At 42.1% G+C, this 22,390-nt stretch overlaps 1 protein-coding gene across 2 annotated transcripts in view; it reads left to right on the forward strand.

Annotated features, from left to right (window-relative positions):
- Window positions 1–3,016: 3,016 nt before the first annotated feature.
- IL18R1 (interleukin 18 receptor 1) overlaps window positions 3,017–22,390 on the forward strand; it is a 34,620-nt gene continuing 15,246 nt past the window's right edge. The window contains exons 1-7 of one of the 2 annotated variants that reach the window (XM_043468041.1): window positions 3,017–3,591; window positions 9,734–9,818; window positions 11,650–11,893; window positions 13,748–13,913; window positions 15,271–15,418; window positions 20,190–20,252; window positions 21,464–21,584. In XM_043468041.1, coding sequence (XP_043323976.1) covers window positions 9,761–9,818; window positions 11,650–11,893; window positions 13,748–13,913; window positions 15,271–15,418; window positions 20,190–20,252; window positions 21,464–21,584 — 800 coding nt within the window. In that variant the 5' untranslated portion in view covers window positions 3,017–3,591; window positions 9,734–9,760. The remainder of the gene's footprint in view (window positions 3,592–9,733; window positions 9,819–11,649; window positions 11,894–13,747; window positions 13,914–15,270; window positions 15,419–20,189; window positions 20,253–21,463; window positions 21,585–22,390) is intronic. The other variant, XM_043468042.1, reaches the window with a different exon arrangement.

Below are 22,390 nucleotides of genomic sequence, written 5' to 3' on the forward strand. Positions count from 1 at the left end.
GAGTTTTCCAAATTTGCTGGCACATTGCATGCAGCACTTTCACAGCATCATCCTTTAGGATTTGAAACAGCTCAACTGGAATTCCATCACCTCTACTAGCTTTGTTTGTAGTGATGCTTTCTAAGGCCCACTTGACTTCACATTCCAGGATGTCTGGCTCTAGGTGAGTGATCACACCATCGTGATTATCTGGGTCATGAAGATCTTTTTTGTACAGTTCTGTGTATTCTTGCCATAGGGATACCCAATTACTTCAGCAACATTTGTAAAATACTTTTCATTCCCTACTGAACTGACATGGTATTTTGGTTAAATAGCTATAGACTATATATGTGAAAGTGAAAATTGCTCAGTCATGTCTGACTCTTTGTGACCCCATGAACTATACAAATCCATCAAACTCTCCAGGCCAGAATACTGGAGCCTTTCCCTTCTCCAGGGGATCTTCCCAACCCAGGGATCAAACCCAGGTCTCCCACATTGCAGGCAGATTCTTTACCAGCTGAACCACAAGGGAAGCCCAGACTACATAAGTATGGATCTGTTCTTTTATTTTCCACGTATATGCTTATGCTAATATCACACTACCAAGATTACCATTGCCTTGTTGTAAACCTTCAAGTTGGTTTGATTCCTCTTTGTTCTTTAAGATTGTTCTGACTATTCTAGATGGTTTGCATTTTCATATGATTTTTAGAAAGTGTTTCAGTTTTTTTGAAAACTCCGCCTGTGACTGAATATACAGACTCTATAAATTCTGTAGTTTGTGGAGAGTAGATACCTTAACAATGAGTCTCCCATTCATAGACATGGTCTAGCCCCCCATTCACTGAGGTCTTTCCTGTCTCCTAGTGGTATTTTGTAGATTTCATAGTAGATATCTTGCATATCTTTGAAAAAAATTATCCTTTAGTATTTGATTTTTTTATGTTTTTGTAAGTGGTATCTTTCTAACAAAGTTCATTTTCCAAATATCTATTATTAGTATATAGAATTACAATCTGTTGCACTAACGGTCTGGTAGCAAGCGAGGAAAATGAAGACAACACGAAATCTGGTGCAATGGGTCAGCGGATCTGCAGCCTCTATGGACTGAGGTGCAGAGTCCATTCTGAGTCCAGCTTTTATTCCTAATTGCAGACTACAAGACTTTCTCAGGTCTTATCTTTCTCAAGACACATACTCCTAAATGTCATGGACTACGCTGACAAAGTCCAGATCTCCTTGTGTTTACCCCAGGCCTTTCCCTTTTGGGCTAGTCTTGGGAACGATTAGCAAGTGCGTAGACAGTGTTAGTGCCTGACACTGACCAGCATTGCAAGGTCCATGCTTTTATGATCCCAGTCATACTCCCTTCTGGGTTTGGACTTGGGGTTTGTAATAGGGAGATTATTCTTAAGGAAAACATGAAAGATAATCATTAACATAGTTTCTTAATATATGCTATTTTTCCAGGTGCTATTTCTGTGAAATTTCTCAAAGCTGTGAAAGTACATTATTAGGAATTCCCACTACACAATTGATTTCTATATATTCACCTTGTATTTTGTGATCTTGATAAATTCATTAATTTTTTCCAACAGGCTTTTTTTGTAGATTTCAAAGGGAGGTCAACATAAAATTATGCCCTCTGCCAAAACCAGTAGTTTTATTTCTTCCTTTCCAATCTTTATGCCTTTTATTTTTATTTCTTTACTAATTACAAAATGATTGTTCTAGGTGAGAGCTGACATCTTTATATTATTCCCCATCTTAGGAAAATCCGAAGGGTTTCACTCTTAATTATGTAGTTACATGTAGCTTTCTTATAGGTGTTCTTCATCAGAGTAAGAATGGTCCCTTCTGTTCCTAATTTCCCTAGTGTTATTAATCAAGAAACTGTATTGAATATTGCCAGTTGCTTTTTAATTGCATTTATTGAGAAATCCTATGGTTTTTCTCTTTTATTAGTTGAATGACTTTGATTGGATGAAAAGAATGAAAATCACTCTCTTTAAACCCTTTACCTGTCTGCCATGGGTTTCATTTCTCATTTTTGTTTGAAAGATACAATCACAGCCCAGTCTAAAAATACATCCTGAGTTCCATCTGCTGATTTTTTAAAAAAATGCACAATGTGGGAGTTGAGAGTTAAAGTTGTATTTGGGGCAAAATAAGGTCTGCACCCCTGAGATAGTGTTTCAGATAGTTCTGAGAAACTGCTGTGAGGAAGTGAGGGGATGAGCTAGGATATTTAGGAGCTTTGCAACCAAGGGCAGGCAGTTGGGAAGATCAAATGATTACTGTTAATGAAAGAAACCAGATGCTTCAGGTTAAGGAATTTAGCTCTTTTTTATGTGTGGGAAGATGGAAGAGTCTGGGCTCATTGTAATTATTCCTTTGATGTGCATCTCAGCTGTCTGGGGGTCATATCCTGTGTTTGCACGTCCTGAAGTGCCTCAATGTTCACCTTAGGGAACGGCTACATTCTGATGACAGCTAGATGGCAGGTATTCTTTCCTTCCAGAGTGTCCTTAGGGCTCACATTGGAGGGCTGAAATCGTGGATGTCTGTGACATCCTTATTTACTGATATGGCAGGAAATGTTCCATTTCTCACAGCACACTATAAAAACTTACAAACACACCTTCTCCTTTGGCCTCCTTTTCTTCTAACCCTATTAAAATTTCAATTTAACACCTCTGTGCTTCTTTTACTTCCCAAGACGGAACGCCCATCCATCAGGCTTAGCAGAAAGCCTTAGGACCCAGCCAGGACCCCAGGGCTTAAAACACCGAGTCCTCCGCACCTTTGGTTAGCCTCGCGAAGCCGGGCCCCCAGGATTAGGACTCCTCTTCTGCCTCCTTGGGGTCGCCTGCTGGCCCAGCCCCTTCCCCTAAAGCGCAAATGCTCTCAGTCCAAAGACTGACTCCGGGGCTCTGGTGCAAGCTGCCCGCTGCGCCCAGGGTGCGTAGGAGCTGCCCAGGCGCGCCCCCTCCTGGCCCCGGGGGCCCCTCGCCAGCTTCGGGGACCTAGGCGCGCCGCCCCTCGCCGCAGCCTCCACGGCCCCCTAGGTCCCCGGCTTCAGCGAGCCGCTCCCCGGAACCCAAGGGCGGGGCGCCCAGAGACAGGAGCCTGTACCCCGAGCGCGGCGAGGAGCGCGCACTCCGCTCCCGGTGCGCCGCGGGCCGGGACACCCAGGACCCAGAACGGGCCGAACCTGGGACACCGGGGACTCTAAGCGCCCCCGTCCTAGGAGCATCGCCAAACTGGGAGAACCCCGGACCCGGAGGAGAAGCCAGACTCAGAAGAATCTTGACCGGAGCAAACCCGGACGCTGAGCATCCCAGACCCAGGACACGTCCCCCGGCCGCGGAACTGGAGCAGAGAGCAACCCACTCGCAGCTGAGTTCTGCCAGACTCTTTCTCTGTCTTCGCGTTCGTTTTCTTTTTTCTTTTCTTTTTCAGCCTTTCCTGTTTCATTACACTTGGCGGCTCCTCCTTTCTTGTTTCACGGTGGGAGAAAGGCAGCAGGTATTGTTTCTCGCCTGCCTCCGTCGTCTGAACCGTGTGGCGGAAGCCCCCGCTCCAGCCTCGGGACCCCTTCTGAAGGTAAGAAAGACCTGTCTTTTTCACCTTCACATTCTTCCACTGCCCTCTGCTGCCAAGGAGGCGGCCAGCCTCTGGGGCAGCATTTCTGAAAGATCAGTTAAATATGTGTGCATATACATGTGAGGATGTATGAAAGTGTTAGTCGCCCAGTCGTGGCTGACGCTTTGCAACCACATAGACTGTAGACGGCCAGGCTCCTCTGTCCATGGAATTCCCCAGGCAAGAATAGATCTAACGGAGTCTCCTGTATGTGTCTCCTGCATTGCAGGTGGATTCTTTACCGCTGAGCCACCAGGGAACCCCATTATATATGTTATGCATATAATTTTAAATATTAAGTATATGTGCATACTTACATGAATAATTGGTGATTCAGCATCATCAACTTTCCCTGATAGTATAATTTTAGAGGCTAAAACCGTCCCATTTTTTTTTTTTTTTTTCTAGAAAGGTGAGAACAGGAAAAGGAAGTGGGAGTTTTCATTTACCAGTTACTTGTGTCTGACACTGACTTTTAGGTGCTTCGTTTTCGATGTAGCCTCCTACAGGCCAAATGAAGTATGTTTCCCATTCTCTTTTCTTGGCGGGGTGGGTGTAATTGCTTTATAATTCCGTGTTGGTTCTGCTGTACAGTAAAGTGAATCGGCTGCCTGTGTACATATATCCCCTCCCTCGTGAGCCTCTCTGCCCCGTCCCCCCAGGTCATCACAGAGCTCTGAGCTGAGCTCCGTCCGCTGTCGGGCAGGTTCCCACTGGTTATCTATTTAATACATGATAATATATATGTCAGTCCTAATCTCAACTCGTCCCACCCCCCCTTACCCTCCGTCTGTCCACACGCCAGTTCTCTATCTATGTCTGTGTTCCTGCCTTGGAAACAGGTTCATCAGTACCATTTTCCCACAGATATACGTTAATATATCATACTTGTTTTTCTCTTCCTGACTTACTTCACTCTATATGACAGACTCTAGGTTCATCCACATCTCTACAAATGACTCTATTTTGTTCCTTTTAGTGCCTGAGTACTATTCCATGTAACCCACTCCAGTACTCTTGCCTGGAAAATTCCATGGACGGAGGAGCCTGGTAGGCTACAGTCCATGGGGTCGCAAATAGTTGGACATGACTGAGTGACTTCACTTCACTTCGCTATTCCATGTAGTACCACATCTTCTTTATCCATTCATCTGTCACTGGACAGATTTAGGTTGTTTCCATGTCCTGGCTATTGTAAATAGTGGTGAAGTTTGCTTCTGAAAAGGAGGGGGACCTGAGCACAGGGAGGTTCAGTAGTTTACCCAAGGGGATCCAGCTACTAAGTAACAGATTCCCAGGTTCACTCCTAAATTTTCCTAATTTCAAAAACTTTGCCTTTCTCTGAGGTGCCTCCAAGGGTTTTAGAACCCCAGCGCCTGTACGCAGTTATCAAATAGATGCCTGGGCTGTGCCTTCAGAGGCAGGTACCTGAGCTCAGTGTGTTATTGACACACCACACCCATTTGGTGCTGTTGTCCTGGGATCTGGAACCCCACTTCCCAATGCAAGGGCCTTAGATGGGCTGGGAGGGAGCATAGGTTCGATCCCTGGCCAGGGAACTATTGATAAGATCCCATGTGCTGCATAGCTCAACCATAAAAAAAAAAATTACAAAGCAAAAGAATGATAGATTTGAATGCATAAATATAAAATTGTCCATACGTTAAGACATCAAAACAGGGATTAAAAAGGAAAGCTATGCAACAAATTGAAATTTTGCAACAAATTTCTTAAAAATTTAAGAACTGGATAAAAAAAGCATGAAGACATGAATATAAAATAGCTGAAAATACATGATTGGTATTTTGTCTCATTTATATCAATAGAAATGCAGGTTAATAAGCCATGAGATACTATTTTACCAATTTAAATACCCAACCAGATTTAAAGAAGGGGAGAACTCAACGCTAAGTGGGTGTATTAGAGGAATATTGTTTTGTGCTGGTGTGTTAGCCACTCAGTCATGTGAGACTCATTTGTGACCCCATGGACTGTAGCCCACCAGGCTCGTCTGTTTTTCCAGGCAAGAATACTGGAGTGGGTTGCTATTCCCTTCTCCAGGGGATCTTCCTGACCAAGGGCTCGAATCTAGGTCTCCTGCATTGCAGGCAGATTCTTTACCAACTGAGCCACGAGGGAGGGTGCAGGTCTTGCACTGGTGAGGGATATGAATTATTACAGTTCTGGGTACAGTTTGGTGGTATGCATTTATCATGTTTAGAATATATTCTTTGACTCATAGCTATATTGCCATATAGTAGCGCCAAGGAAAAAATAAGAAATACAGAAAAATATTTGGTTGGCCAAAAAGTTCCTTCTAGTTTTCCACACAATGTTACAGGAAAACCTAAATGAACTTTTTGGCCAACCCGTAATAATAGCTCAGTGATATTTATCACTCACCAGGCACTTTGCAGCAGTAACTCATGTAACCTTCACATTTCTGGGAGGTAGTATTGTTATTCCCTTTTATGGATAAATTGATTGAGGAACAGAGATGATAAGTGACCAACCCAATGTTATTCAGCTGCTAAAGAGTAGAATGAGTTATCTATTTTATACATACTATCAATAGTGTATATGGGTCAATTCCAACCTCCTGACTCATCCCACATGCCCCCTTTTCCCGTTGGTATCCATATGTTTGTTCTCCACGTCTGTCCCTTTCTGCTCTGCAAATAAGATCGCCTGTACCAGTTTTTTTCAGATTCCACAAATGTGGATTCATACATGACGTTTGTTTTTCTCTTTCTGACTTACCTCACTCTGTACGGCTGTCTGTATAAAAATAGATAGCTAATGACAACCTACTGTAGCCCACAGGGAACTCCACTCCGTGCTCTGGCATGACCTAAATGGGAAGGAAATTTAAAAAAACACCAAGCAGGGGATATATGCGTGCGTACAGCCGATTCCCTTTGCGGTTCAGTGGAAGCTGACATGCTGGAAACAACTATGTGTGTATGCGGTCGCTTCAGGCGCGTCCAGCTCTTTGTGACCCTGTGGACTGTAGCCCGCCAGGCTCTTCAGTCCGGGGAGTTTTCCAGGCTAGGATACTGGAGTGGATTGCCGTTTCTTACTCCAGGGGAAGCAACTATACTCCAGTAAAAATTATTTGTTTAAAAAGGGTAGAATGAGGACTCAAATCCAGCCAGTCTGGTACCAGAGGCTGTATCCCAAAAACTGATCTATGCTGCCGTACACAGGAAGATGGCCACAGAATCATTTTATAATAAAATATATCTTGTAAATTATAAAATATCCATAAGAAGGAATATCATGTGGTAGTTAAATTCATAACAAAGAGTATTTTTTGACACAGGAAAAGGATATTTCATTAAGTAGTAACTGCAGGGTATAAGATGATTTTAAATCTTAATTATTTGAAAATATACAGAAAGAAGTATGAACCAATGCTAAAGTATGATGCACATTGAAATTATTTTCTTCTTTTCAATCTTTATTTTATAAATGTTCCATAATAGGAATACATTACTTTAGAAATCAGAAAAATTTTTTCAAAGAAAGAAATAAAAAGAAAAAATTTTAAACTATGAAAAGGCAAAAAAAAAAATGGTATCAACATCAAACATAACAGTAAAAATACCCACCAAACTTCCTGCATGTAAGAAATGTAATACTTATATCCTCCTAAAGGATATATAAGGATTGATAGGTACCAGGGTGTCTATGACATTTATCAAAATAGCTTTTATTTTGGGAATTACTTTCATAATTTAATATCTTAATGTTTTAAATCCATAATAAGTACATTAAAAATTTTATATATACATATACAGAAAGCAGTGCAAATACCAGCTAATCTGTATACTAGGATCTTCACATGTTGCATATTGAAACTCAGAGTTAAATCATCAGAATGCTGAATAATCTCATAATAACTTCATCTCTTAGCAGACCTTGAAAATTTTAAAAATAAAACAAACAAAAAAAAACCCAGCAGTGTCCTTTGTAAGGCTGTATTGACCTCAACCAGAGGAAATGAAGCTTTTCATTCTACCTGAGATAAGAAGATAGCGTTAATAATAAAATTGTGTGTGTGTGTGGTCAAGGGATTGATTTCAAACCATAGATGTATTCTAATTTGGTTATGATCAGTTGGTACTTTCCACTCATACTATATTCCTTTGTCTTTACATTATTGAGTATTCTCTCTCAGAAATTACATCAAAGCCTTGGTGATGTTATTCCTAAGGCTTAATGTGAATGGTTTGGCAGGTTAGCCATTAAACTTCATTGAGGATTCAGGCATTAACAATATTCTAAGAGCCTCGTGATGAAAGTGAAAGAGGAGACTGAAAAAGTTGGCTTAAAACTCAACATTCAGAAAACTAAAATCATGGCATCTGGTCCCATCATTTCATGGCAAATAGATGGGGAAACAGTGACAGATTTTATTTTTGGGGGCTCCAAAATCACTGCAGATGGTGACTGTAGCCATGAAATTAAAAGATGCTTACTTCTTAGAAGAAAAGTTATGACCAACCTAGACAGCATATTAAAAAGCAAAGACATTACTTTGCCAACAAAGGTCCATCTAGTCAAGGCTATGGTTTTTCCAGTAGTCATGTATGGATGTGAGAGTTGGACTATAAAGAAAGCTGAGCACAGGAGAATTGATGCTTTTGAACTGTGGTGTTGGAGAAGACTCTTGAGAGTCGCTTGGACAGCTAGGAGATCCAACCAGTCCATCCTAAAGGAGATCAGTCCTGAATATTCATTGGAAGTACTGATGCTGGAAGCTGAAACTGCAATACTTTGGCCACCTGATGTGAAGAACTGACTCATTTGAAAAGACCCTGATGCTGGGAAAGATTGAAGGTGGGAGGAGAAGGGGACTACAGAGGATGAGATGGTTGGATGGCATCACCGACTCGATGGACATGAGTTTGAGTAAACTCTGGGAGTTGGTGATGGACAGGGAGGCCTGGTGTGCTGCAGTCCATGGGGTCGCAAAGAGTGGGACACGACTGAGTGACTGAACTGAACTGAACTGAGTGGCAATTAGTGAAAGCATTATTTGGGGCAGAGAGACTATCACACCTCTAGGAATCCTTCATAAAGATTTGCTCATTTAATCGCTCAGTACTTTTTGGAGATAGGCCTTGTTATCAACACTATTTTGGTAATGAGCAAACAAGCCTTGCGACTTCTAAGTAACTTGTTCAAGGTTGCACAGCCTGTGAGGGCTCAGGCAGGAATGCCAGCCCAGTTTTGTATGTCCCAAATCCCAAGCTCTTTTCACCATGTTTCACTTCCTTTACAGGTGTGTGTTACATAAGGAACATGGGTATCCTTTATGAGGTACTCAGTCTTGATCTGTGAACCCCAATGAACCCATTTTTGTATTCTCTCTCAATTTGTATTATAATTAGTCAAACAAAAGATGGGTTGGATTAGCATCAAAATTCAACACAGATTTGAGTTCACTGAGTCCATTTAGCTTAGGCATCTGGATTGTATAAAACTCTGAAATTTGGGAGTTTTTCTATGGTCATGTGAGTATAGACACACTTCTTCCTTTTTAACAAGTATTAATGAGTACTTACTATGTGGGAGGCATTGACTTTAGTGATATAGTGATGAGCAAGATAAACGTAACTCCTAACTTGTGAAAAACTTAGTTCTAAAAAGAGAAAGGTCAATATTTAAAAATTCAACCCATATGAAGACTGTGATGAATATTTTGGTGTAGTGGGAGGGAAAAAAAGAAGCTTCAGTGCACATACACACACACTTCCACACGGGCAGACTGTTCATTTGCAGGATGGTGGATTTTCTAGAAATACTGTTGTCCTCACCTTTGACCTTCGAGGTCAGATTTAGTGGACCAGACCTAAAAAACAGCAGGCTGTCTTAGCAATTTGCATTTTTAGGTATTCCCCCTGAATTGCCTTGAAATTTTATTAATTCTACCTGGCTGAAAGTTCTAAGGAACACTGCTGACTGTACGAAGGGATATGAAAATTTGTTGAGCTAATTTTTTAGCCTGTATGCCAGAAGACTTTTAAAACCTCTTTCATGAAACAGGTATGCTTTTGTTTGAAAGTCTTGGCTGAATCTGTTTTATTCTGTTTTCCAGAGAAACCATTTGAAGCAGAATCCTAACATGCATTGTAGAGAAATACCCCTGACAGTTTGGGTACTTATGTTTATAAGCGCCTCAGGTGAGTAGTTATAATCAATCACAAGCTTGCTTCATTGGTGTTCTAGAGAGAATATCAATGATTACTTATTCATGTGGAGCTGGTTACTAAAGATGTTGAACTTATTAAAATTTGTGGTTTAAAATTTTACTTTAGAAAATTACCAACCCTTTGGTATCCCTGGCATAGAAAATGAGAGTTTCATAGGAATGGAATCAAGTAAAAACTCATGTGAGGTTACTGATAAAGATTGAACCCTGAGTTTATGTAGAGAGCAGGAAGTGAAAACTTTTACTCTAAAATACATTTGTCTGAGATTAAAATTGGCTTCATGTTATTTGAAACCAAAGAGATCACAACCATCCTTGTCACTGATTTTTACAGTTTTTCACATGTGATTTCCATCCCAGAGGGAGGTTTTCTCATGGCTCCCTGGGGTTTCCCTGGTGGCTCAACAGTAAAGAATCTGCCTTCCAAGCAGAAGCCCTGGGTTTGATCCCTGGGTGAGGAAGATCCCCTGGAGGAGGGTATGGCTGCCACGCCAGTGTTCTTGCCTGGGAAATCCCATGGACACCGGAGTCTGACAGGCTACATTTCACAGGGTCGCAAAGAGTGGGACACGGCTGAAGCTACTTAGCGTGCACGTGTATGTAGGTTATATCTCTCAAACTGGAAAATATATCAAGCTTTTACTGACCTACCATCCTTTCAGGTGTCAGTTAAAACTAACACCCTCATTAACACATGTATCACACCTTCTAAGTTGAAGTCCTGAGCTGTAAGTTACAGATTTTGTAACCACCACCAGAAACAAGGTTGATGTTCATTAAGGGCTGTGCTTTGAGGTCGTTTTGACAGCCATGTTTTCAAAGAATGCTTCTGCCATTGGGGCCACTTCCTCTCTACCTTGTGGTTAACAACACTGAATTAAAATCAGACAGTTGCTTTGAAAAATAAATCCTGACTATAGAGAAGGCACATACTTTGTATCCCCCCAGAGAACTGCTTGGTTCAACATAAGGGTTCTCATGTTCAAAATGCAGCCAGAGGGAACTTCCAGAAGACAGGATAGGGAAAAAGTCCATTCCTGCCTACTTTGAACTATTGGAAGTGAAGAAGGAGGGGAGAGGTGACTCAGGATGACCCAAAGGATTCAATAAATCTCTAAAGCCATAGTGTCTGGGTCAGTTGAGAAAGAGGGAAGGAGAGAGAGATCTCTGAAAGGAGAAGTGACCCAGATTTGAGTAAGTCAATAAGAATTAATCATCAGTATGAATTATATGAGTCAATTATTGATTATCCACATGATAACCTAGAGAAGTAATGGATTTACACATACATAGGCATACTTTTAACCATCCTCACCCTTGCCCGGGGAATGGTTAGGTAGACTGGTTGAGAACAAGACCCGTGAGACTTCTCATGGTTTAGGTGGGAAACTGAGGTTTCTAGGTTTCTTTTTCTCCCCATGGTGATGCCTCAACTTGGATGTTTCAGGGTAAGTGTGGCAACATTGTGACCTTGCTGACTGTCATGTGTAACCTTTTCTTTCAAGAGACTACATGCATTTATTTGCCTTCCAGCTTCTGTAGGTTAAGTTCCAGTATCTTCCTGTTTGGGAGACGGTGTTGGAAATTTTGTCCTCATTTACCTTCTGCAAGTGCCTTGCTGTTAGAGAGATTGACCTCCTGTTTCTTAATGTTGGAAAGGTTGACCCTAAAATAAGAACCCACAGAAATGAGGCATCGAGTTTTCTCAGGATGTTCTTCCCAACCCAGCTTCTTCATCTGAAGCAAACTTATGTTGTCATTCTGTTTTTTTTTTTTTTTTCTTTTACTTTGCTAATCTTTAGAAGAAACTTGTACCTCACGTCTTCATATTACCGCAGTCGAAGGGGAACCTTTCTATCTGAAATATTGCTCGTCTTCACCGGAGCATGAGAAAAAATCAACCACCATAAAATGGTACAAAAATGAATCACATGGACCTGTTGACCTGAACTTGAGCAGTTCACCCAGAATTCTTTTGCGTGGTTATGTTTTGGAGTTTTGGCCAGTGGAGTTGACTGACAGTGGATCTTACTCCTTCCAAATGGGGTGAGTACACCTTCTCTTTGTGGTAGTATATTTCACAGAACTCTTGGACTTGGTTTGACAAATCAAATAAACAATAATAGGAGAAGTCTGATTATCCACACGTTTTCTTCTTCCTGTTCTTCCTACAACATGAAGTAATACGTCATTGTTGAAAAATTGAATTAAATACTGCTCTATATTTATTTTCTTAGTAATGTTAATGAAAGGGGATTGCCTCAGTGTGACTTACTTTTAGGTGATCCTTGCCAAAGAGAAGTGAGGCTTCAGTGAAATTCATTTTTTAATTCAGCTGTTCCTGTTGCCCAAAGTCACCAGTCAAAAGAATTAAGTGGTACAGGCTTCATGATGTTTCTAAGCATGAAGTGAAGCAGAACAGATTCCTGGGTAATGACCTCAGACTGGGGAGATGGGCTGGCATTGGGTAGACACTCTAATCCTGGTGGCCATGATTCTTTGGTGGTAAAGGATCCGTTTGCCAGTGCAGGAGACACAAGAGACACGTATTTGATCCCTGGGTTGGGAAGATCCCCTGGAGAAGGGTATGGCAACCCACTCTAGTATTCTTGCCTGGGAAACACCATGGACAGAAGAGCATGGTGGGTCCCTGGGGTTGCAAAGAGTCAGACATGGCTAAGTGATGAACATACACACCCTAGTCCAGTTTCAGGGTTGATTGGGAGCCAGATGGCAGTGCTGGTGAAAGATGTGTGGGTCAGACAGTCACAAACCTCCCTCCCAGGGCAGTGAGAGGGGAGATCCAATGGACTTTGCACAGCCTTCTCAGGACTAAGCCTAGACAGAGTCTTCCAGAATACCTGTAGTCAAGAATCCTGAATTCTATGAAATGACGGCCACTCGCTGAATGTGTCAGTGATTATTACTGAACTTAAATCTCTTTATACTTTATTTGGTGAGATGGGGAAGGAGTAACTGGGACAGGAAATATTCTATGTGATGAACCGTTAGTGAGAACATGGGTGACGGTAGTGTTAATCTGGTACGTTTGTGATGTTGTGTATGTACTTATGTATACATGATATATGTGTGGTTTTCTTTTAAATTAATTTATTTTTGTTTTTGGTTGAACTGGGTCTTCACTTCCTCTAGTTGCAGTGAGCAGGGGCTACTCTCTAGTTGCAGGGAGCAGGCTTCTCATTGCATTGGCTTCTCTTGTTGCAGAGAACGGGTTCTAGGGCGTGCGGGCTTCAGTAGTTGTGGCATGTGGGGCATAGGTGCCCCATGGCATGTGGAATCTTCCCAGACTAGGGATTGAACCCATGTCCCCTGCATTGCAATGCGAATTTGTAACCACTTGGCCATCAGGGAAGTTCCATGTGTGGATTTTTATAGAGATTTGAGACTGACCTGTAGAAAATAGCTCAGGGCCAGGTACATGGTGATGCAGCACTGCTAGACATAGCAGATTTCTTTCATGAGCATCTCTGGAGTGAGTCTTGATTTATCATCAGAGCTCTTGAGAGCTGAGTGAGACACCGCAGTGAAACCTTAATTGCACTCCTGTGGTTTTGCACAGAGTGAGGTCATTTGGGTTTGTTTTTACATATAGGAACTCTCAGGAGTCAGAAAGAAATTCAGAATCTCTTATTAACCTGTGAATGTTATGTGACCTGTTAGCAGGGGTGATTACAGAAGTGGGTTACAGTTGGGTCTTTCCACACTAAGGTAGACTATATAACTCACAGTTGGGGTAGAAGAACAGGATTTGGGCATCCATGAACGAGTCTCTTTTTACAAAAATAAGGGAACATTTTTTCACTGGATTGGTTACTGAAAAGTGGTATTTGAAAAGTCTCTGTCCTAATGATAAAATATCTCTAAACCTTTATTTTCTAGAAATGATACTCATGGCTGGAAATTAAATGTCATCCCAAGAAGTAAACACAGCTGTTTTACTGAGAAAGTGGTAACGAGTAAAGCTGTGGAAGTTAAGAAATCTTTGCAGATAGCCTGTGAGCACAATTACTATCAACAACTGGTCAATAGAACGGTATTGTATAAGGTAGTGCTTTTAAGATATTTTAACTGAAGACAATAGAAAAGGCAAAATCCCAGAAGGAGGGTCTGATGGCTGCGCAGCATTCTGGTCTCATAACATGTAACATAAAAGTCTCCACAGCTCGGCTGACTTGGCTGAGCTCCTACATCCATGGAGGATGCTCCAGGTTAAGCATTCGGTACCCACGTTGGCTCTTCATTGGCAGTCAGATTCTTAACCACTGGGTCACCAGTGAAGACCCTCTTTACGCCTTTCTAACCAGCCCACTGTCTTCTGGTGAGGGACTTCAGTGGGGCTGGGTGGTCTGCTAGGAACACGATTCTCTGAGTAATTCTGCTCCCCCCTCCACTACCCACCCCTAGGATGGGTAGTCCTGAGTGGAATTAGGCTAAAAGCATTAAGAAATAGCTGTGTGGAAAGTTTTGACCCAAACAGGGATATTTTTGTGGTAGTGGTCTTTTTTTCCTCTCTCTCTCTCCCCTTCCTCCTCTTCCTCCCTCTCTTTGTGTGTATAAGAGAGAGATTAAAAGGAAATGATGAAAGCATTTACAATATCCCCATACGCTATTTCCCAGAGAATATTAACAATGCTAATGATAATACCAGAAATAGGATTGTATTTCTTTTTTTTTTCTTTTTTTATTGTTCACATATACCCTTTATTCATCTTATCCTTATTAACAATATACATACATAACCATATAATACAACAGTCATAACCAGGAAATTAGCAGTGATACAATATGCTTTTGAACTGTGGTGTTGGAGAAGACTCTTGAGAGTCCCTTGGATTGCAAGGAGATCCAGCCAGTTCATCCTAAAGGAGATCAGTCCTGGGTGTTCATTGGAAGGACTGATGCTGAAGCTGAAACTCCAGTACTTTGTCCACCTCATGCGAAGAGTTGACTCATTGGAAAAGACCCTGATGCTGGGAGGGATTGGGGCAGGAGGAGAAGGGGATGACAGAGGATGAGATGGTTGGATGTCATCACCAACTCGATGGACATGGGTTTGGATGGACTCCGGGAGTTGGTGATGGACAGGGAGGCCTGGCGTGCTGCGGTTCATGGGGTTGCAAAGAATCAGACACAACTGAGCAACTGAACTGAACTAAACATTATTAACTAAACTACAGACCTCATTCTAATTCTACTAGTTTATCTTTTTTGTTTCAGGGTCCAATTCACTGATGGGACTATCCAGTAGAGGCAGTGCCAAATCACTGAGACATTTGTTCAGAAATTGCTAGTTTTCATTCTCTTTCCCTCTTTTTCTAAAGATCTTTAACTTAGCATTTTAAATTCTTATCATAGGATACCATTTTTACTCAAGGTATTTTAACTTGCTTTTTCTAAAACAGAACTGTACAAAGATGGAGAACAATCAAAACCCATTTTTAAAGAATGCAGAGTTTAAAGATCAGGGATATTATACCTGTGTGTTTTTCCTACATCATAATGGAAAACTATTCAACGTCACCAAAACCTTCAATATTACAATAGTTGGAGGTAAGATAAATTTTAGAATCAGGAAGAAACAAATGTGTCTTAGTAAAACGGACTGTTTTCTTTCTTCTAAAGTCATACAGGAAGGCGGAGGCAACTTAGTTGGACTTGTGACCACATCACTAGTTCACATATAAGGGTCAAAATCATTTTGGCATCATCTTCCACTCTGAATAATTTTGCACTGATGGAGTGAGGATGGGTAATGAAAGTTGATATAAATGAACCTCTGATGTTCCCTCATTTGGTATTTCAGTACGTTGTGAAATCTTTTATTAAGCATCTGCTTTCACTCAATATTACTTATTTAGCATCTATATTCAATAAACTGAGTATTTGGAGGTGAGAAAAGCAGGGAAATAGAAAATTAAGTGGGTAATGCACTGTTTTCAGGAATTTGATTATATATAGTCAGGTTAAAACCAAATCTGAACTCTGGACCCTGACACTGAATTAAATCTTGGAGACAGATTTCTAGGTGAAGTAGAAAGAAATAGCTTTATTACTTTGCCAGACAAAGGGAGCCATGGTGGGCTAATACCCTCCAGATTGTGTGTCTCCACCTGGAGGGGGTAGTGAGGAGTCAGAGTCACGGTTCAAAGAGGGCGTGGTCAACCTGAGGACATTCTTCTGATTGGTTGGTGGTGAGTGAGCATCAGCATGATCAACCCAGTTGTAACCAGTCTGAGGTCTACATTCTTGTGGGCAGCATACCATTGTCAACTTAAAAAATATTCACAACCTAAAAGTTGACAGTGTTGAAGCCCAGAAGGCAGCATCTCAAGTAACCCTGAGAGAACTGCTCCAAGGAGGTGAATGGGGAGCCACGTTAGAAGTTTTGCAACAAAGGGCAGGTAATCTGAACCTCAAGAGTATTGTTAATTAAAGAAAACTAGATATCACAAGGTAAGGAATATAGCGCTTTTCTGTGTATGGGAAGATACAAGAATCTGGGCTCCCTGAAGTCATTCCTTTGCTGTGCACCTTTGCTTCCGTGATGGCTCAGCTGGTAAAGAATCTGCAATGCGGGAGACCTGGGTTTGATCCCTGGGTTGGGAAGATCCCCTGGAGAAGGGAAAGGCTACCCACTCCAGTACTCTGGCCTGGAGAATTCCATGGATTGTATAGTCCATGGGGTTGCAAAGAGTGGGACACAGCTGAGCAACTTTCGCTTCACTTCACTTCAGCTCTCTGGGGCCAGTATCCTGTGTTTGCACATCTGGAGGTTCCTAAGGGCTCACCCTAGGGAGTGGCTGTAGCCTGATGACAGATGGCAGGTATGCTACTGCCTGAGTTCCCTCAGGGCTCACAAGCTTACGTTAGTGCTCTGCTCACTTGCCTAGTTGTGTCTGACTCTGCAACCCCATGGGCTGTAGCCTGTCAGGCTCTTCAGTCCATGGGATCTCCCAGGCAAGAATACAGGAGTGGGTTGCTGTTTCCTAATTCAGGGGTTCTTCTCAACCCAGGGATTGAATCTGGAGTGGGTTGCCATTTACTCCTCCAGGAGATCTTCTTGACCCAGGGATTGAATCTGTGTCTTTTGTGGCTCCTGCATTAGCAGGTGGATTCTTTACTGCTAACACCATCTGGGAAGCCCTAGCTCACATTGGAGGGCTGCAATCTCTGATGAGGATAAGATGGTTGGATAGCATGACAGACTCAATGGTCATGAGTTTGAGCAAACTCCAGGAGATAGTGAAGGGCAGGGAAGCCTGATGTGCTGCGACCCATGGGGTTGCAAAGAGTTGAACATGGCTGAGCAATGGAACAACAACAGCAGAAGTCTCTGATGACTGTGACATCCTTTGTTAACTGATGTGGCAGAAAGTATTCCGTTTATCACTGCTAACTTCTCCCACCTGGTGGGGGTTTCAGTATTTGCAAAACAGCTCAAAGATACTGTTCTATGTATCCCTTGAGGGGGAACCAGGACTCTGCCCCAAGGCTGCACTATTGTTTCTTGTCTGTTCCTCCCTTGTCCTGCATCCTGGAAACTCAAGGAAGGTCCTGGAGGCTGAATGAAGCCAATTTCCTGTATTCAATAAATGGAGGACATAGAAAGGCTTTTGTGCCCAGGAGCCCCACTGGATCCTGCTCTGTATCAAGATGATAAGCCACATAGAAGCACCACGGAATATGAAATTGGAGTCATCTGTGAGTTTCTAAGGGCTCAGAAAGAGTTCAGAGGTAGAAGAGAGGCTGGAGGCTATTTAAGCTGGTTCCTAGAGGGAGAGCATGAAGGACAAATAGGAGGACATGCTAGGGACTGTCCACTCAGGTGAGAACATGTAAGAAGCACAGGTGTGGCTGCGGAAGAAGCTTTACATTTTGGGATGATGGCTTTTATTCTGGTTTACCATGAACCCAGACCCTATGTAATGGAAACACTGAAGCCTGGACTTGTAGGGTATTGGAGACCTTGCTTGCTTGCTTGGAAAGTCTCTTCAGTCATGTCTAACTCTTTGCAGTCACATGGACTGTAGCCTTCCAGGCTCCTCTGTCCATGGGGACTCTCCAGGCAAGAATACTGGAGTGGGGAGCCATTTCCTTCTCCAAGGGATTTTCCCAACCCAGGGATCTAACCCAGGTCTCCTGCATTGCAGGCAAATTCTTTACCATCTAAGCCACCAGAGCACCAGAGCTGGAGACCTTAGAAGTAATTATTTAATTAAATCCCACCCAGTGAAGAAATCCTTCGCATGGCTCAGCCAGTAATAGATCATTCAGTCTCTTCTTGGGAACTGCCATGGAAATGACCAAATCACTCAGCAGCTGGGTTGAGATTTTAATGCTTGATTGTCAATGAGTCTTTTTTTCCCCATTGAGTCCAGTTATGCCTTCACAATGAACTGTGGGAAATTCTTAAAGAGATTGAAATACCAGACCACCTGACCTGCCTCTTGAGAAATCTGTATGCAGGTCAAGAAACAACAATTAGAACTGGACGTGGACTGGTTCCAAATCAGGAAAGGAGTACGTCAAGGCTGTATATTGTCACCCTGCTTATTTAACTTATATATCATGAGAAATGCTGGGCTAGATGAAACACAAGCTGGAATCAAGATTGCCGGGAGAAATATCAGTAACCTCAGATATGCAGCTGACATCACCCTTATGGCAGAAACTGAAGAAGAATTAAAGAGCCTCTTGATGAAAGTGAAAGAGGAGAGTGAAAAAGTTGGGTTAAAGCTCAACATTCAGAAAACTAAGATCATGGCATCTGGTCCCATCACTTCATCCCAAATAGATGGGGAAACAGCAGAAACAGTGAGAGACTTTATTTTGGGGGGTTCCAAAATCACTGCAGATGGTGACTACAGCCATGAAATTAAAAGACACTTACTCCTTGGAAGGAAAGTTATGACCAACCTAGATAGCATATTAAAAAGCAGAGACATTACTTTGCCAGAAAGGTCCATCTAGTCAAGGCTATGGTTTTTCCAGGGGTCATGTATGGATGTGAGAGTTGGACTATAAAGAAAGCTGAGCACAGGAGAATTGATGCTTTTGAACTGTGGTGTTGGAGAAGACTCTTGAGAGTCGCTTGGACAGCTAGGAGATCCAACCAGTCCATCCTAAAGGAGATCAGTCCTGAATATTTGTTGGAAGGACTGATGTTGAAGCTGAAACTGCAATACTTTGGCCACCTGATGTGAAGAACTGACTCATTTAAAAAGACCCTGATGCTGGGAAAGATTGAAGGTGGGAGGAGAAGGGGACGACAGAGGATGAGACGGCTGGATGGCATCACCGACTCAATGGACATGAGTTTGAGTAAATTCCAGGAGTTGGTGATGGACAGGGAGGCCTGGTGTGCTGCAGTCCATGGGGTCACAAAGAGTTGGACACGACTGAGCGACTGAACTGAACTGACGCCTTCCTGTAGTTTCCACTTGTGGCTGTGGTTGCCTTCAATAACTCCACAAATTAAATCTGGTCCCTTCTGCAAATGACAGCTCCTTCAAGTGTCTGAAGACAGGTGGCTTATCCACCCTTCTTCTTCTTTCCCAGGAAGCTGTAAACTCCTAGGGTGACCCATCCAACAAGGTCATGGGCTCACAGTTTCTAGAGCTCATTTACTTTGGCAGCATCTTCCCTCTTCTCTCCAACTGTCCACTTACATAGCTGTGCTCCACGCATGCATTGTGAGTGTACAAATTACCACAAACTTCCTGTCTTCAAACAACATAAATTTACTGTCCAGTTTTGGAGGTCAACAGTCTAAAATGGTTTCCCTGGGCTAAATTCCAGGTTTTGGTAGGATTGTGTTCATTCTAGAGGCTCTGCAGGAGAATCAATACCTTGCCTTCTCCAGCTTCTAGAGGCGCCTGCATCCTTGGCACATGCCACTTAGTCAGTGCCTTGCATCCAGGAAGTCTATTTTGAGGCATTGAGGGCAGAGAGAAGGGAGAACGCAAAGACAGTTCCCAGTGAGTCTGCATCTTCTAGGTCTGGAGGTGTCATTGTCTTCTTGCATCTTCTGGCTTTTAGCTGTGCTGGGCAGAAGTCATAGGTGGAACTGAGGGGAGACCAAGTTCAGTAAGCTCTCTCCAGTTAGGTGAGATTTGAGTTGATGGAAAGTGAAAGGACAACCAGTGTTCCCTGTCTCCCTTATCTAATGAAAATACAATAAAATAATAAATGTTAAGTGATGATTGTTAGAATGTTTGTTACCTGGAATGATAAGTATATTACAACAGATGTTGTAATACGTCTGTCTTAGCAAAGCTCCATGCAACACTAATGCATTTTTCTCTTCTTTATTCACTTTCAGACCACAGTAATATAATTCCAGCTCTTCTTGGACCAAAGATCGATAAAGTTAAAGTGAAATTAGGTATATTTTGACATACGTATATTTTGGATTTATGAACGGGGGGCATAATTGAGTCTTTGAAGGCCAAATCTGGTTTTTTATTGATCAACATTGTGTTCGTTAACACATACCGTGTTTACTGAAGAATATTACAAAAGCAGGAAAACCTTGTCATTGTTTGAATGTTGCCCTTTTTAGTGATAGTTAAAATTAGCAATGTGTTCAGACAATTATGAAAGTGCCTATGGTTTGCAGACCCGTGGTTTTAGTCACTTTCTATGTGGCTTTTCTCTAACAGTAGCTGTTGTTTAGTCACTAAGTCATGTCCAGCTCTTTGCGACCCCCTGGACTGTAGACATCTAGGCTCCTCTGTCCATGGGATTTTCCAGGCCAGAATACTAGAGTGGGTTGCCATTTCCTTCTCCAAATAGTAACTGTGGTCACTTTTAAATATGAAAACTCAATGAGAATTCTCTGGAGAAATTATTCAAACTTACTGTATGGTTTGAATATTTGATTAAGGGATTCACTTTGAATCAGTGGACTGACTTGACTGTTGTTTTTGCTATTCAAAAATTGCTGAGTTGTATTGAATTCTTTTGTGACCCTATGGACTGTAGCCTGCCAGGTGCCTCTGTCCATGTACTTCTCCAGGCAAGAAGACTAGAGTGGGTAGCCATTCCCTCACCAGGGGATCTTCTGACTCAGGGATTGAACTTGTATCTCCTGCATTGGCAGATGGATTCTTTACCCCTAAGCCACCAGAGAAGCCCCAGTTCACCCTGGAAGAACTTTATTCCTCACTGTGCTTTCTGTCCAACTGTTGCTCTTGGTTTGCCCTGCACTTTGACATCTTTAATTTTTAGCTCATTTAATTTTTTGTTTTTTATTCATTTTGTTTTTCTAGAAGTTACAGTGGGTGTTTTGGCCTGACACTACTTATTAGACTGTTGGTTGAAAAGAAAGTCCACTGGCCTTCCTAAGTTTTAATAATTGATTTCAACATAGATATTTGAATAGAGGCCAATTCATAGCTTGGTGATGACTTGTAATCACAACCGAATTTCTCTGCTTTATAAGTTTTTTTTTAATGAAAACAAGGCATATTTTTCTTAGATGCAGCACTATATTAGCATTATATGTGACATTAATATACATTGGCTTTATTAATTTTAGCCTTTGGGAAACTTGAGTTTCTAAAATCAGAACGTTGGTTGTCAATTTTTACCTAGGAAAAGATATAGAGCTCAACTGCTCTGCTTTGCTGAATGAAAAGGATGTGATTTACTGGAACACCTGGAGAAAAAATGGAAAGGATCCTAATGTACATGAAGGGGAAGTGACGAGAATTAGGTATGGATATGTGATATGTTGTTGTTGTTCAGTTACTAAGTCATGTCTGAGTGTTTTGCAACCCCATGGGCTGTAGCCCGCCAGACTCCTCTGTCCATGGGATTTCCCAGGCAAGAATATTGGAGTGGGATGCCATTTCCTAATTTAGGAGATCTTCCCAGACCAAGAATCAAACCCACATCTCCTGCCTTGGCAGGTGGGATCTTTACCACTGAGCCACCAGGGAAGCCCCTGTATCATATATATATATGAGATCAAAACACCAGACTCCTGAAAGACTGATAGGATGCTTGAGGTGAATTTAACTTATAATTATAACTTACATATTTCATAATTACAATTCTCATATCTAAGCTGATGAATGATGCAGAAATTTATTGCTGAGATCTAAATTAGAAAGAGAAGGTTGGGACTTCCCTGGCAGTCCGGTGGTCAAGTCTGCATGCTTCCAATGCAGGGGGTGCGGGTTCGTTCCCTGGTCAGGGAGCTAAGATCCTGCATGCCATGTTTTGTAGTCAATAAAGAAAAAGAATGTCAGTGAGGCTTATTAGCACCACCTTACAGAAGTAGCTTTTGGTGAGTCAGGATCTGATAGGGGTGAAGACTTTACCTTAAGCATCTTATGGAAGAGTGATTAACTAGACCACTGTCATATGAACTTTGAACATTGTTGTAAATGCTTTGATTTTACAAATGTGCCAGAGAAAAGACCGGGTCAGGAGACTGGGACGTGTACAAGTCAGTCTGGGCCCCTTGAGTGCACTCCGGACCCTTATTGCATGCCTGGCTGTGTTGCCTATGTGTCA

This window comes from Cervus canadensis, chromosome 5 (genome assembly GCF_019320065.1).
Source record: "Cervus canadensis isolate Bull #8, Minnesota chromosome 5, ASM1932006v1, whole genome shotgun sequence".
Classification (NCBI taxonomy): domain Eukaryota; kingdom Metazoa; phylum Chordata; class Mammalia; order Artiodactyla; family Cervidae; genus Cervus; species Cervus canadensis.